The sequence below is a fragment of the Talpa occidentalis genome, unplaced genomic scaffold (genome assembly GCF_014898055.3).
Source record: "Talpa occidentalis isolate TD23 unplaced genomic scaffold, MPIMG_talOcc4v2.1 talOcc4.16, whole genome shotgun sequence".
Taxonomy (NCBI): domain Eukaryota; kingdom Metazoa; phylum Chordata; class Mammalia; order Eulipotyphla; family Talpidae; genus Talpa; species Talpa occidentalis.
The window spans coordinates 74,496,807-74,513,631 of NW_023601653.1; the positions used below are offsets into that span (position 1 = coordinate 74,496,807).

At 42.2% G+C, this 16,825-nt stretch overlaps 1 protein-coding gene across 2 annotated transcripts in view; it reads right to left on the reverse strand.

Moving 5' to 3' along the window:
• Positions 1 to 6,356, reverse strand: part of DCP1B (decapping mRNA 1B) — a 47,598-nt gene extending 41,242 nt beyond the window's left edge. The window contains exon 1 of one of the 2 annotated variants that reach the window (XM_037514609.2): positions 6,171 to 6,356. In XM_037514609.2, the coding sequence (XP_037370506.1) occupies positions 6,171 to 6,320 (150 nt within the window). In that variant the 5' untranslated portion in view covers positions 6,321 to 6,356. The remainder of the gene's footprint in view (positions 1 to 6,170) is intronic. The other variant, XM_037514608.2, reaches the window with a different exon arrangement.
• Between the last annotated feature and the right edge of the window lie 10,469 nt (positions 6,357 to 16,825).

Sequence of the window (16,825 nt, forward strand, 5' to 3'; positions counted from 1 at the left end):
TTATACAAGCACTGGGTACAGTCAGAAGCGTGGGAGGGTGAGAGAACTCACCAGAGTGAGAGCGGGGAGCAAAGCAGGCAGACTGACGAAACACACTGCTGAGGGGAGCAGCGGGCGTGGCAGGAGAGGTCTGTCTCACCATGTGGGACCCTCGCTGGTGGCCAGGGATTGAACCAGCGCTGCAGAAGCTGCGGGCAGCTTCACAGCCCAGCGCTCAACTGCTGCGCCACCAGGGGAGGCCCTAAAATGATATTTTAAAGGCACACAAAACCTTGGAAGCATGAGCCTTTCACATGTTCAAGTTATTTCAACAAAAATTTTCCTGGTCACCTTAGTTTAGTGGGTCTCAATACATGGTCCCATATCAGTATCACCTGGGAATTTATTAGAAATGCAGGTTCTTGGGGCCTCCCTAGTGGTGCAAGGTGTTAAGTCGCAGCACTACGAAGCTATCCACAGCCACTGCAGCATGAGTTCAATCCCCAGCCAGGGAGGTGACCCACATGGCGGAGCAGACCTCTCCTTTCTCACCCTCTGCCACCCTCAGCAGTGTATTTCAGTCAATCCACCTGTTCTGCTCCCCACTCTGTCTCTGGTGAATCCTTTCACCCCCTGCATCTCTGGCTTGCACCCCAGCTCTTGTATGCATACATAAATAAATCTTAAAAAAAAAAAAGAAATGCAAGTTCTTGGGGCTCCACCCCTGACCAACAGAATCAGAGACTCTCGGGGTGGGGAGTAGTAAACTTTCTTATTAAGCCTGCCAGCTGACACTGATGCAGGTTTTGTGAGAACAATTTGCCCTAGTTTATTAACCCAGTCCCTGCCCAAAGAACTATTTTAGGAGTCATGAAAACAAAATCCACTATGCCCCAAATTATGTCAAGCATCATCATTATTTTGAAGAGCAAATAGCTATTAATTGAAATGATTTAGCTACAAGATATTAATGATTGGGCCTCCCCGGCGGTGCAGTGGTTGAGCGCTGGGCTGCAAAGCTGCCTGCAGCCTCTGCAGAGCCAGTTCGATCCCTGGCCGCCAGTGAGGGTCCCACATGGCACGCAGACCTCTCCTGCCGCGTCTGCTGCTCCCCTCAGCAGTGTACTTCGTCAGTCTGCCTGCTCTGCTCCCGCTCTGGCTCTGGCAAATTCTCTTACCCTCCCACGCTTCTGACTGTACCCAGTGCTTATATAAATAAATCTTTTTTTTTTTTAAAAAGATATTGATCATTATAGAACATGCAATTGGAAATAAAGAATTTATAATAGTTAAAACAATTTTAGTCTTTTCTCAAATATATAAACAATGGTAAAAAAGTTGAGTTCATCTTTAATCTTGATTTACTATGAAGTTTGTATAAATCAATTCAATGTACCTTGGAAAGTATCCTTATTTCTCAAAGTGGCCCATTTGCTACTGTGTTTCAAAAATTATGGAGTCAATAAGAAAAAAAATTACACAGAGACACAATTTCTTATCTTTGTAAACAAACATGGCTCATTCCTATCTATTGAGACATCTATTTTCTGGGTGCACCTTAAATATTAAGAATTAACTGAAAGTGAAACCACCGCCATGTTAATCATTGTGAAAGTGGCAACTACAGCACAATAAATGCCATCAAACAGTAACAGGAACAGTGGACAAGTATTTAAGAATACATGTGTACAAGTTAAATAAATGTTGTTATTACTTTGAGAGGCAACTGCAGCCAAGATATAAGTGATGGAAGTAGAAAATAGAATTTCTCTATTGTCAGAAACACGTGCTACAAGGTTACTTTCCTGTCTTCTGTTTTTGACCTTGAAGTGTTTCAGCTTAGAGATCCAAATTAGGATGTTTACATGTACCAGCACACCTAAGCTAAGAGTTTTTTACTTGGTTCCTTTCTTCCTTAATAAAGTAGCAACAGAAATTATCTTTTAAGGAAAAAAAAAATACTTTAATGCCCAATTTTAGCTTTGAAACTAAATGTAACTAGAATCTGTAAAAAGCATGCTTCTCCTGAAATTATTCTCTAGCTCAAAACAGTCATCCTTAAAACAGATTTCTACTTAATGTTACACACCATAAGCACAGATTTGTTCATAGAAACGAATCATGTTTCAGTGATTACAATATTGGACTTGGAATGTGCTCTGCCAGGGCATTTTGGGCTAATTAGTTTATTATTCTTCATCTCAGGTTTTCCACTGAAAAGAGAAACGCAGCCTACATCTCAAAGTCTTTTAATGAAAAAACATTTTAAATGTTCTCTGATGCCTGTAAATTTCTGGCCTTTAAGGCTGAAATAGTTCAAATTCATGCATTTTCCTGGTCTCTCCACAGTTATCAAAGGGTAACCAGGATTTTATCCCCTTCTTTGGCCAAATTTCAGGGTTGGGGGTAAGCAATATAGTTAAACTAACATTTTATTAAAGCCTCCTGGGTCTTCTAAGTAAGACAGACTCCTATATTTAAAGCATTATTTTACAAGTTCGGGAGACTTAGCTTAAATTTTTAAAGTACGAGATTATGATTTAATATAACGGCTATAAAATCCAACGTGCTAAAAATTGAATAGTTCAAAATTTAAAATAAAGTGAATGTAAAATAGTACTGGTTTGCAAATGATTGGGATTCAAGCCACTATGACACTTTTGAAACAACTCAAAGCAACTGATAATTCTATGTTAATATAATGAAAAAGTAGGTCTCCATTTACCCCTCTAAAGCTGTCTTTCAATCATGTCTGTAGCACGAGTCATCTATGAAGTGTTCAACAAACATCAAATGCGTGGGCCTCACATCCTGAGATTTTGATTTGGTGGTTGCACTTTTTAAAACTCTAACTGATTCTAACCAATAGAAAACTTAGAAAAATAACTAGACAGAAGCACTAGTAACTGGAAGGCAGTTTCTCAAGTTCATCCCTATTGATGTTTGGGGACAAATAAATCTGTTGTGCAGGCACATCCAATGCATTTCAGGAAGTTTAGCAACCCTGGCCTCTACCTTCTACAGGCTCCCTCCTTGGTAACACAACCCAAAATTATCCCCAGAGCCAAATGTGCCTCGAGGCAAAATTAACTCATTGGGAATCCTACTCTAGGACTGAGATGAGAGTAACACCACACCACTGTATTCTTTAATTGACAAGTTGGTATCCTGGGTTTACTTGACAAGTAGGTAGCCTAGGTATACAGTAGTTTACTTCTAAAATTCCTATTCATCTTTTTTAATCCTCTTTTAAAGCAGCCCATTTTCTGTCTACCTTTCATCCTAATTTCTCCTTACTCTTAAATTATTCTTGGGCCTCCCTGATGGCACAAGGGGTTAAGACACAGTACTATGAAGCTATCCACAGCCACTGTGTTCGATCCCTGGTCAAGGAGGTGACCCACATGGCGCAGCAGACCTCTCCTGTCGTGCCCGCTGCTCCCCCCAGCAGTGTATTTCAGTCAATCCACCTGTTCTGCTCCCCACTCTGTCTCTGGTGAATCCTTTTGTTAGGGGGAAAAGGCAGTCCCAAAGCAAATTCCATACAGGCTTTGTGGACTCCACCCCCACCCCAGGTCAAAGCCAAAGACACTGGGAACTCCAAATCCCATCACCACCAGACTGGAACCTGACAAAACGTTCATCTGAGACTGCATCCCAACCTCCATATATTTGATCTTCATCACCATGGAAATGGTGGCAAAAAGTGAAAGGGGGGAATTGTTAGGGGGAAAAGGCAGTCCCAAAGCAAATTCCATACAGGCTTTGTGGACTCCACCCCCACCCCAGGTCAAAGCCAAAGACACTGGGAACTCCAAATCCCATCACCACCAAAGGGAAGGTGGCTGGGACCTGAGGGTGGGGGTAAGCAGCCAGGTGGATACAAAAGGCAGACACGTGGGCTTTGGGGGCTCTCTCTCCATTTTGGGGCCCTCGGCCAGCTTGCGGCGTCTGTCTAGCTCTGAGAGTGACTTTGGGGTTTCCAGGTCGTCGGATCGGGTAGGACGCATTAAAGACTTTATTTCCCTATTTTCTCCCTGAGTTGTACATTTTCCTTATTTCTTTTTCTCTTGTAAATAAACCTTTTATTAACCCTTTTGCGTGTGTCTGTAGTAGAGTATTCATAAGTCCCTTTAAAGCGCGCGGGTGAGGACCCACAGCCAGGAACCCGTTTAATATCGGGGTTGCTCTATAACACTTTCACACACACCCTCCTCACATCGCTGGCCTGCACCCCAGCTCTTGTATGCATAATCTTTTTTAAAAAATAAATGATTCTTCATTTAGCCTTCTTACAGTATACTTTCTTCTCCAATCTCTAGAATGTTCTTTATACTTCTAGTAGGTTTACATTCAAAAGGCTCCCATCCTTAAGCCCTGAGTGATTGGATCTGGAGAGAGTGGTGACAATTTGTTTTCCCAAGACTGCTCTGCCACTGAACTGGGTCTCTTTTTTTTTATAGGTAACACAACCTTGAAGATTAGTACTTTGAAAAAATGACCTTTTACTGAATGAATTATGCCCTGTCTGAAGGGGAACAAGTACAGGAAGCAGGAAAACATAACTCTTGTAAATAATGCATTGTGACACTTATTTTTTATGAGTCGTTAGAAGGATTCAGTGGGTAGCTAACAACCCTCTGTAACAATTGGTTAGGGTGCCTATCACATAGATCCTGTCAAATCTATAGAAACAATGGTTATTAAGAACAATGCTCCTCTACATGTTAATTCTTAGGCTTCTAGATTTGCTCACCCTAGTATCATGACAGTTATAGCACTATATATCCCTGATCCATTTCTCTACTACAGTTACTTTGACAGAAATATGGCATGTGCCTTTGACATTTTTCTATCCAGCAGCAAAATAACCATATGTAGCAGATCTTTGTAACTTTTTCTAAATTGCCGTTTACAAAATAGTCCACTGTGTTGCTCAATGTCCTTTATATAAAGATCCAGTGAATGAATTCCTTTGAAAACGAGGGAGAAATAAGATCTCAGGATCAAGTAGTATACTTCCTATTGCAGGGCAATGAATATTGAAGAGCTCCTTTTCTTTTTTTTGCTTGGCTACTAAGAGAGCAGACCTAAATTCTTTCCCCAGTTTGAAAGTAAATTTCCTCCGTCAAGAAATTAGGAAAAAATTGTTTGTCCCATTTTAGGACTTATTTTTTTTGTTGTCCATGATATTCAGGTGAAATTTTATTACTAACTGTTGGAAACACTGGAGGTAGACTATATAACTCTGAGTGTCAAAAAAGAGAACTTGTTGAATATGGATGCTTTCCTTAAACTCAGATGTTTGTTACAGTTGTGGAGAATACATTCTAAAAAACATCTGAAATTCATTCATCCTGGCTCAGTTACCTAGACTGTTTTGTAACTAATTGAAACAAAATGGATGCATAGACAGATTATTGGGGGGGGGGAACACAAATTAATACGAAGAGAAAAAAATTCACCTCTCCACATTCAAGGCGGTGGGCTACAAAATGACATGCAGTAATTCCTGCAATCGGACTTTCCATGAATATCCTACCCCCTTCTAATGGTGAAGAAAACCAAATTTCATCCCAAGGCGATTTATTGGGGTCCTGCTTCGAGCAGAGGCTCAAATATCAAATACATCGTGTTCTTGGTGGATTATGTAGTGATCATCTTCCCAAGAGCATCAACCTCTTTTGGGGTGTTAGACCCAGTTTCATTTTGTCTTTTATTTCCCAATATTTGCTCTTTTTTTTTTGGGTATTCTCTCAGTTTACAACTTCTAGCGAGGTATGACTTGTCTTCGTCCCATATAAGCCTAATGCGGGACCAGAACTCTCTCTCATTCGACCCGACCCCCGCCTCCGCAACAGCTACCGCTTCACGAACAGCCCCTGCTTTCTCTCCTCAGAGCACATCAGGCCCTCTTTTCCCTTCAGTTCTTTGGGGCCCGTCCCCGATCTGTGGGTATCTTAAGACACTTAAGTCTTTTCCAACTTCATGTGGTTTTACAGATCGGCCTCCCTGTCCCCCCAGACTTCGGGCCGGGAGCCCAGTCTCCACCACCTCGGCCCGAGTGAGGAAGGCGACACCCCCATTCCATCTCCCGGGGCCCCGCGTCCGCCCCCCTCACCCCGGTCTCGAACCCCCAGGCAGACGACCCCGTTCCCGCCCCAGCCCGGCCGGCATGGCCCCGCACGCACCCACTCGTTGGCCCGATGGCCGAAAGTGTACAAGGCCACCTGGCTGGCCACGTCCACGATGCGGTTGATATAGGGGTCGTGGCGCTGCAGGGCCGCCAGGCTGATGTCGCGCCCCTTCCCCACCAGGCCGCCCGCCGCCACGGCCGCCATCTTCCCTCCCGCCCCGACATCAACAAGGGGCTCTCGCAAGCCCCTCTCAGTAGATCGCAGATCGAGCGAGCCTCCTCGCAACCGAAAACCCGCGGCGACCACGAGTCCGGGAGGCCTTCCGCCTCCCCCCGCAGCCCCCCCCCCACCGCGCCACCCAGCCAGGCAGTACTAATCGATGGCTGCGCTCCCGCCCGCGGGCGATTGTTGCCACTGGCAACGCAAGCCCAGGGGCTGTCAGAGCCTTCCCTTAGCTACCCCGCCCCGCCCTCCCCCACCCGTTCTCAAAAGATGATTATTTTCTAGCTGCTGGAGCCTTTGAGCAGTACCCGCCCGCCATGGGATATATCTCTTGGAGGGGCCCGACTCTTTGCCAAGTCTTTTTAGGGGGCGCTCAGTGATCAAACCTCTAATAATAAATAAGCCTCAAGTATTAATAACGGAAGTGATATTCATCTTGGTTATAGACACCATACAATTCCCACCCCCTCCTTATTTTGACCCTAATCCTGCCTTCCTTCCCCGCCCCCTTAGTGTGTCTCTGGTTTATAGTTGCTTGTTGATTTTGATTTTTACTTTATTATAATTAGTCTTTTTCCTGGTCCCTTATTTAGGTTTTCTAAATTCCTGCTATGAGTGAGACCATCCGGTATTTTTCTTTTTCTTCTTTCTTTTTTTTTTTTTTAAAGATTTATTTATTTATGCATACAAGATCTGGGGTACAGGCCAGAGGGACAAGAGGATTCACCAGAGACAGAGTGGGGAACAGAACAGGCAGACTGACGGAAACACACTGCCAAGGGGAGCAGCAGGAGACTCAGGAGAGGTCCTCTGTGCCATGTGGGCAGCTCCTAGGGGATCAAACTCATGCTGCAGTGGCTGCTGACAGCCCATAGGCTGTGTCCCTACCCCCTGCACCACCAGGGAGGCCCTTTCTTTTTCTTTCTGGCTTATTTCGCTGAGCATGATGCCTTCCAGCTCCATTCATGTTGCTTCAAATTGCATGAGTTTATCTTTTTTGAATGCTGAGTAATATTTCGTTGTGTATATATACCACATCTTCTTGATCCAGTCATCTATTTCTGGGCATTTGGGTTGTTTCCATAGCTTAGCTATTGTAAATAGTGCTGCTATAAACATAGGGGTGCAGGTGCCCTTTTGAATTAATGTTTCTGCGATGAAAATGCATACATTGTGCAAAAATGAAAACTGATGTAAAATTATATAAAATTAAAAAAATAACGGAAGTGAAAGAGATCTGTAAGTCTCTAACACCCAGTGGTTCTTAGAGGGTGGTCCTCTGACCTCTGAAGGGTTTATGAGAGATTTTCATGAGGACATTAGACTTATTTGACTCCTTTACTGTGTTGTTATTTGTACGAATGGTATGATGAACGATAGTGGGTAAAAGTACAGATGTCTTAGCATGAATCAAGGCAGGGGCACTGGGCTGTAAGAACCAATGTCAGTTGAGCATGTTCTTAATAAAGTAGTAAAAATTATTAAGTTCAACCTTTGGGTACCTTGTTGGGTTTTTTCTATTTGAATTTTTTTCTTTTATATTATTGAGGTAACTGATTTACAGCATTTTATATGCTTCAGGGGAATAAATTCATTCAGTGTGGAAAAAACAGGAAGTTAGCTTAAGGAATGTGTGCTGACTACAAACTGTCATATTTCTTTCCAGGAAAACACTTCCATGCTTGAGTTACAAGCTCAACTAGTGTTTTTATTTTTATTTTCACGGACCACTGTTTTTACTGGAAAGAAAGATGAACAAACTGTTTTCTCAGACAGGTATTTAACAGACATTTTATCCAAGAAAAATAACTTGTTACTTTCAGGAAAACAAGGGACAATTATTGTTACCAGTGGTAATTTTTGAGAAAAAGAAGTTTGGAAATCGTGTACCCATTGCCATTTGAGTTGGACTGTTGCTCAATACTTGAAGTCTTTTCTGATGAGCTCAGAGGTGATATTAATGGGTGTGATTTGTAAGTGTAATTGTAATAATGAAAAGTGTCAACCTTTTGAAAGATCTGTTTAACTCCATGTCCCAATATTTTCCAATTGAGCAATGTTCTGATGTTACATAATCATGCATGCATAAAAGATCCATGCAAAGGTTTTACTGTAGTAGGATATAAAAAGTTAGCAGTTTCAGACAGCACATTGCAACTAACCTTTCAGAAACCACCCACTTGTCTAGTTTTGATGAATTATTAAAGAATATCCACAACTACCTCAAAAAGTTGTTTAAAGATGCCTATCCCTTTTTCAACTACATAGCTGTTGAGACCAGAGCTTCTTCATATATTTCAAACAAAACAGAGCAATACAAAGAGTTACGAGAATCTAATTGTTTCTATTAAGCTAACACAGAGAGCTGCAAAAATCTAATGTCATGTCAATTTTTTCACTACAATTTTTGTTTTGGAAAAAACATTTTTCATAAAAGTATGTTATTTGTGTCTACATCTAATAGTTTTATTATTGTTATTTTAGAATAAATCAAAAAACTTTAAAATCATCAATTTTAATTTCAAATATGGTAAATATAGATTTAATCTACACAAACAAGTTCTTTGAGGGAATCCTCAATAATTTTTAATAGTGTAAAAGGGATCTATCTAGAGACTAAAAAGTTGAGAACCACAATAAAACTATGTATTTAGCATTGAATATTAGAACAATTGTGTAGAAATATCCACATTTATAAACTCTTACCATATTTTATCTAGAAATATAGATATGGCACACGTAGTCTTTCAGAGCAGTTGCCTTAATAAACTGCAATATAATTTTTGCAGTCAATTTTAATTTTATATAAATGCTTGGTTAAGCTCCACTTTGGATTTTCAGTACTATTAAGTCCAAACCTAACTTTCTAGTGGGTGCAAGTACAGTTGTGACTTTCAAACTTTTTTGTCCACTGGAGTTGGGGCTTCCCTACAATCTGGCCCAGTTCTGTACATGTACAAATGTATATAAAATATACATTCACATGTTTAGATCTGATATTAACTGCCACAAAATTGCATGAAACAATCCTAATTGATACAGATACATTGATACCATAAAGACAGACATATTTCTTTCTATATATCTGTATACATATGTTACTTAAAAAATACTGATTGTGACTTGATTTATTTTATGATGAAATAATAGAGTGTGACCTACATTTGAGAAACACGGGACTACAACATCTGATCAACTATTCAAAGCTGCCTAGACAAATTCCCATTAGTCCACTAGCTTGTTTCCACTATTACTGAGCTCTCTTTCCTCTCGATTACATACTACTGAAAACAAGCTTAATTTGTCATATAGACAGTGGAGAATTTTGTGATTAGCTATTGAATTAGGTTAATGCTCTCACTTGATTAGCTCTGCTGATTTTGATTATTCAGCATGAACCCACAGATTCTACTTTGCATTGTCCTTTTGTACATCTACAGGGACATTAATGTCAGCTTGCTTTCTTTCCTTTTCCTCAGATTCTGCCCTTAAGTTCCACAGGCCTTATTTTTTTGTGTGTGTGGTTTTTTTTTTTTTCTTTTTTTTTTATTTTATACAAGCACTGGGTCCAGTCAGAAGTGTGGGAGGGTGAGAGGATTCACCAGAGCCAGAGTGGGGTGCAGAACAGGCAGACTGATGAAACACACTGCTGAGGGGAGCAGCGGGCATGGCAGGAGAGGTCCGTCGTGCCATGTGGGACCCTTGCCAGGGGCCGGGGATTGAACTGGCGCTGCAGAGGCTGTGGCAGCTTCGCAGCCCAGCGCTCAACCGCTGTGCCACCAGGGGAGGCCCAGAGATAATAGATTTAAAATGCAAAAGCCTGTCGTGGTAACAAAGTCCATGAATTTCAGCAACTAATTACCAAGGAGAGCAAGATGTGAAAAGAGGGGCTTGAGATGGCAGAAGACAGATGCCCCTTTTTCATGAGTGCACCATGAAAGAGATGATGGGAGTGGTACAGGGATTCTCTGCCATGTTTCTGGAAATGCAGGCATCTTTATGTTGCATCATTGAATGTGGCCAATTTCACATTAGGGAGTTTTGTCCTGGGGCAGTGTGGGGGTATGAGGGGTTCTTAGTGCGCTGCCATCTGAACTGTGAATCTGAGCTTCCTCTCACATTAGCTATTAGGTGTGTGCCATCCTGGCTGGTTCATGTAGCACAAGGGCATAAAGGGTGACCATATGGTATTTCTAGGCAAGTCACTTCACTTTTCCATGGAACAGAGGGCACTTCCCAATTCTAAATCCTGTGGTTCTCCACAGAATGCCTCTGTTCGTATCAAAAGCAGTTCCCTTGGCAAATATGTAGACAAGCCCAGAAACAGTAATGAACAATGTGTTTCATGCACACTGGAATTAGGTCAAGATAGCAGCCTGTTAAGGACGTTTTAATATTTTATCAAAAATGAGGGCTGAGTGCTTTGTATGAGAGTTTTATTTTTTCATTTGTGGTGTTCTCTATTCTCAGGGGAAAGCAGTCACTTTGGAAGGATGGAGTATTTACCCTTACCACACTTTAGGTGGTCTGTTGGCAGATTAACCCATGTGTGAGGATTTACATGGCAACCTATAAGGAGCAGTCTGGGATGCCTGGATAGAATGCATTTGAAGAATTTTTTGATTACTTATTGTTACAACCTACCATGTCAGCTCTTCACTTTGTGGTAGATTTTTCTCTTTTGATGTCTGAAGCCCTAAAGGAAATGAACTGCAAAATATTGTACTGAGCTAAACTCAGGTCCAAAGTGAGTCTTTGGAAGAACCCTTGGCTTGGTCAGGAGCTAGGACTTTAAAAATTAGCGAAAGGCCAGAGGAGGAGGTACAGAAACTGCTGATTTATGCTGAGATTTGAGAACAATTCCCCATCTGGGCCCACAAGCCTATCCTATTCATCTCTATTGGGTTGACAAACTACAACCCACATTTCAAACCTGGTCCTCTGCCTGTTTGTTAATAAAGTTTTATTGGTATGCAGTAATACTCCTTGTATTGTCTCTGGCTGCATTCATCCACAACAGCAGAGCCAAATAGCTCCAACAGAAACCAGATGATGTGCAAAGTCTAAAATGCTTCCCACCTCATCTTGTACAATCAATAAATGAGCCAAAAATCAATATATCAATCAACAAATCAATAAATAAGCAATATTGAAGACCTTCTTTATGCTCAGTAGGCAGCCATTTTGTGCACATTGCAAGCACAATTGGAGCATCACAAAATATGAAGTTGGGTTTCTATTCTCAAGGATTAAAAAAAAAATTTAGGGCCTCTCCGGTGGCACAGCAGGTTGAGCGCAGCAGCACTGTGAAGCTGTCTGCAGCCTCTGCCACGCAGGTTCGATCCCTGGCCGGCCAGGGAGATACCCACATGGCGCAGCAGGCCTCTCCTGTCTCGATCACTGCTCCCGTCAGCAGTATATTTCAGTCAGTCTGCCTGTTCTGCTCCCCACTCTTTCTCTGGTGAATCCTCTCACCCTCCGCTGCCTCTGGCCTGTACCCAAGCTCATGTATAAATAAAATAAATCTTTAAAAAAAAAATTTAGTCGAGGAGACAAAAACAAGCATACGTGACGAAATGGTGAACCAGAAAAGATAACATATAACCAAGGGTAAATTGTGATGTACAGGCAAGTCCTGGAATTTGGATAAAGGCAGGGAGCATCAGTGAGCCCTCCAGTAGCTGGGAAAGGCAATATTTAATATAATAAAGTTCCAGGACACAATAACAATGTGGATGTTCCCTGGAGAGCCACTGTAATTGGATTTGACCTGTATTTCTACTCCAGTGTCATTTAAATCACTGATATTTTTGGCCTTGTGCTTAGGGGATACCTTAATAGTCAAAAATATTTCTGAGCAACTTTGATTTTTCTGGAATTTGGGATTCCTTCAATCTCCCTAAATAGAGAATTTAAACCTGTCATGGTGGCATAATGCTTTGGAGACGATGTAGTATAATAATTAAGAGCACAAGTTTTGGAATCAACTAGACCCAGGACTAAACCGAGGGTCCATCTTTCTTCTCCTATTACATAATTACATAAACTGGGGGGAAGTCCTGGAAAACTCTGGGCTACAACTTCATCAAAATTGGGATAATCACAATGTCGACCCCTTTGGGTTGTTATGAAAACTCAATAATAGAACACGTGAAGTGCTTAGAATGTTAAGTGTCTGGTACAAAGAAAGACAGGGCCTGTGAAGGTTTGGTCATTGACCTTTGCTCCCAAACGCAGCAACATTTATATCCTGGACAAGAGAGCCACAATTACTTTTAGAAGAAAAGTTATTACTTTCTTGTTTATAAAGGCACTTTGTGTGTAGTTAAAAAAAAAAAAAAAAAGAGGGCCTCCCTGGTGGTGCAGGGGTTAAAAACAGTGCTGTCAGGCTATCGCCAGTTCCTTTGCACGAGTTTGATACCCTGCCAGGGAGTTACCCACATGGCGTGGCAGACCTCTCCTGTCTCTCCTGCTGCTCCCCTCAGCAGTGTATTTCAGTCAATCTGCCTGTTTTGTTCCCCACTCTGTCTCTGGTGAATCTTTTCACCTCCCGCACCTCTGGCCTATATTTCAGTTCTTGTATGCATAAATACATAAATATTTAAAAAAAAAAAAAGCCAACAAAAAAACTAATGCTAAGTGCAAAATTATTGCTGCCCATTGTTTAGTTTACTGTTGGTTATGACTTTTATTTTTTCACATTATCACCATTGTCAGACCACTCATTTCATTCTGTGCTGTCCTGGGGAAGCTTGGCACAGGAAACACCACATGAAAACACAAATACGGGTCTACACTGCTGTGCTGTGAACACGCAGGGTGTTTTCAGGAGGCAGCTTCCCTGGCTTTTCACTCATTTCTGTGATTACGAAGAAATTATGTGGAAACCAGACCAGTTTCCTTATCTATAATAAGGGGATAATAACATTATTTTTGTGGCGGTTGTGTGCTGGAAGAGCTCTTTGAAACACTTTAAGTGTTTGATGTAATCAGAGAATAGGAAGCTTTAAAAATCAGGGTCTGGTTGTCCAAGGAAGACGCTGCTTCCTCTGTGGATAAGCATGATGAGAACGTGGCTTTTTGTTTTCGTTGAGGTGATTTGAAGATTAAAGGGCAGGCTGTTTTCTGCATTTTCCGTTGGTGATAAGTGGCCTATTCTAGAGCTTTCGCCTTCACTGTGTTTATGGAGACTTGAGAGCAGTGAGCTTGCTCTGTCAACCTGGGTGGGCCTTACGGGGGCTGGCCTCCAAGGGCCCTTAGCACTAACACACTTTTAAGAACTGCAAACACAGAAGCCGTTGTTGGGTTTGTTCGCTCTTATTAAGAATTATAGGGACTTTATAAGACATCAAGAAATTGTCATGAAAGCAAACATCTTTATCCCAAATAAGCCATGTTTAGTCGAAACTAGGAAATCTCTGATAATAAGTAGAGCAACCCATGTCTTCCCCAGGAAGTAGGTGGCAAATACTGCTGTATTCGTTTGTCAGATAACCTTTACATTTAATCATCTGCTCACTCATTGAATATTTATTAAGCTCTTATAATGGGACAGGCACTGGGCTAGCTGCTGCGAAGACCGCAGTGAACAAGACAGGCGTGCCATGCCCTCCTGGAGTTCCAAGTCTATCTGGGAAAGTGGACGCATAAAGAGGTAATTACAGCAAAGTGGGTTGGTGCAATGGGAAAAGTTTGACGCTATGTGGCAGAGGCTCAAGAGAGGCTTTAGTTTCTTTTGTTGGCTTTAGTTGCCAACAAAAGGAAGGCTTTGTCAGTCCTGTCCTATGCCCAGGCTGGGGTGAAATGGTGCAAAGTGTTAGAGTCTGGCCCTGGTCATTTTTTAGAACATAGGATTTTTCTTGGGTGGTTTGAGGTTTTGCCCTTACAAAGACTAGAGGCTCATCTGAATAGTGCCTTAGGCCTCACCCTATGAAACCTTGATCTCTCTGGACTTGGAGCTTAGCAGACTAAATAAGGCCTTCCCAAGAGCAAACCCTGCCTTCTTGGGGACGACCAGGTCTGGACTCAGGTGTTCACCTACGGGAATATGTACGTACTTGAACCACCAATAGCTTTCACCAGCTCAGCCCTCCCCTACTCTGCTACTTCAGGAGTCTCTCCCCAAGAGGAGAGGAGTGACAAGTGTGGAGTCAAGGATTCTCTATGTCTTCATTCTGAACCAGGGTAGAGAGGCCATGGCAGCCTATGGCAGGGTCAGTTCACTAGTCAGGACTCTCCTCGTACTGTCTTTTTCGGCAGTGCCGGAAAATCACCCTAAAGTAGGGTTAACAAGATATACTCATTCTTCTTCCTAAAGAATTAAACAGATTTTGGGCCTCCCTGGTGGTGTAGGGGTTAAAGACAGCCCTATCAAGCTATTTCCAGCCACTGTAGCACGAGTTCGATCCCTGGCCGGCCAGGGAGCTACCCACATGGCGCAGCAGACCTCTCCTGTCTCGCCCGCTGCTCCCCTCAGCTGTGTATTTCAGCAGATCTGCCTGTTCTGCTCCTTGCTCTTTGTGGTGAATCCTCTTACCCCCCACACCTCTGGCTTACACCCCAGTTCTTGTAGGCATGAATAAAGAAATCTTAAAAAAAGAATTAAACAGATTTTATATCCTTTGCTGCATGCCACAAAGTCTAAGTTACAGTGTCAGCTTATCACACTTACTCAATTTCTCTTTAGTGGTTACTGAAAAATCCAAGAGAAGGCCAACTAGGGGTCCACATATGGAGTCTCCAGCAGTTCCCTGGGCCTGGGGTTGAGCATGAAGAGAGGCAGAGATTATTTCTAGGCATTCGAGTTTAAATTACCATCAGGGTCCATGGTCTCAGGCATCTCTTGGTGTGTAAGAAACTGAAGTCCACAGAGTGACTCTTGTGAAGTCAACCATCTTAGGGTAGAGAGATCCTAAAGGAGAAGCTCTCAATCTGGCTTGCATTAGGACCACTGGAAGGCATTTATAAAGGGAATCCCAATGACCAGGGTCATCCCATTAATATGGCAGGATGAAGGACCACTGGGCAGCCAGCCTGGTAGAGAGAATGTATCAAGGCAAAGTTCCTGGGTTCATCCTGGCACAACTAATGTAGGAACTGGGCAATGCAAGCTTATCCTATGTAAACCTTCCCTATGAAATGAGGTTGCTAATGCTACCTACTTCATAGATCCATTCTTAGAGATTGAATGAGAAAATCCAAGCAAAATACCTGAAACATCAAACACACCACACCAGTCAAAATAACAGTAACTGCAGGGCAGTGCTAGATTTTGGGGTTCCTGAATCCAGGACTTTCCACTGTGATCATTTATCAAGGCCAATGGTGCTCAATCCAGGAAGTAGAGTGTTCCAGCCTTTAAAATAACACCTTTCTTGGGCCTCCCCGGTGGTGCAGCGGGTAGAGCGCAGCGCTGTGAAGCTGTCCGCAGCCTCTGCAGCGCCAGTTCGATTCCCGACCGGCCAGGGAGATTCCCATATGGAGAGGCAGACCTCTCTTGTCTCGCCCGCTGCTCCCCTCAGCAGTGTACTTCGGTCCTTCTGCCTGTTCTGCTTCCTGCTCTGTCTCTGGTGAATTCTCTCACCCTCCCGTGCCTCTGGTCTGTACCCCAGTGCTTGCATAAATAAATAAATCTTTAAAAAAAAAACTGTGGAAAAAAAAAAGTTACCATTTAAAAAAAAAAAAAATGATACCCTTCTTTAAAAAAGATACAAATGCCTTTGTTTCTTAATTAATGCAGAGTGTTCCTTACTTCTAAAGTTTCTTAAATTTCACTCTAGTTCAGCAACTCCTGCTTGATATCATTCATTCTTTTATTTGTTCATTCTTTGTTTCCTTGATTTGACAGAATTTGGTGTCTACTAGGTTGCCACATATTATCTAACATCATCAGTTTAACAAAAAATTAAACACAGACCTTGCTTTCCAGAAGCTTAAAGTTTAATGGAGGAGAGACATTAAAACAAATTATTGTGCAATGCATTTATTATGGGTTCATAAAAAAAATTCTAAGAACAGTTTCTAGTTCTCCAGGGAATCTAGGTGACCAAAATATTGTTAGAAGTTTAGTGTAACCTAAGGTGCTAGTTTTTACCCATAGACATTCTGATCTAGTTGATATGGGATATCACCTGGACGTTAGGATTTTGGAAGCTACCAGCTTTAAAATGGTTTTAAAGCTCTCAGCTCTCAGTTGATTTTACTATACATTGAATTTGGGAACCACTGACTTAGAAGCCATTAAGGATGTAATTCTGAAAAGACAGACTAGAGCTAGTGCTTCAGAGGTTTTGGGGAGCTGGCTTGAACTTTGGGATTTGGAATTTATTCTCTATTCTCTAGACAATGGGGTATAATGAAAATTGTTTTATTTTGTTTTGCATAGAAGAATGGGGGTGTAGGCCAGAGGTGTGGGGGTGAGAGGATTCACCAGACAGAGTGGGGAGCAGAACAGGTGGAGCTACTGACATACACTGCTGAGGGGAGCA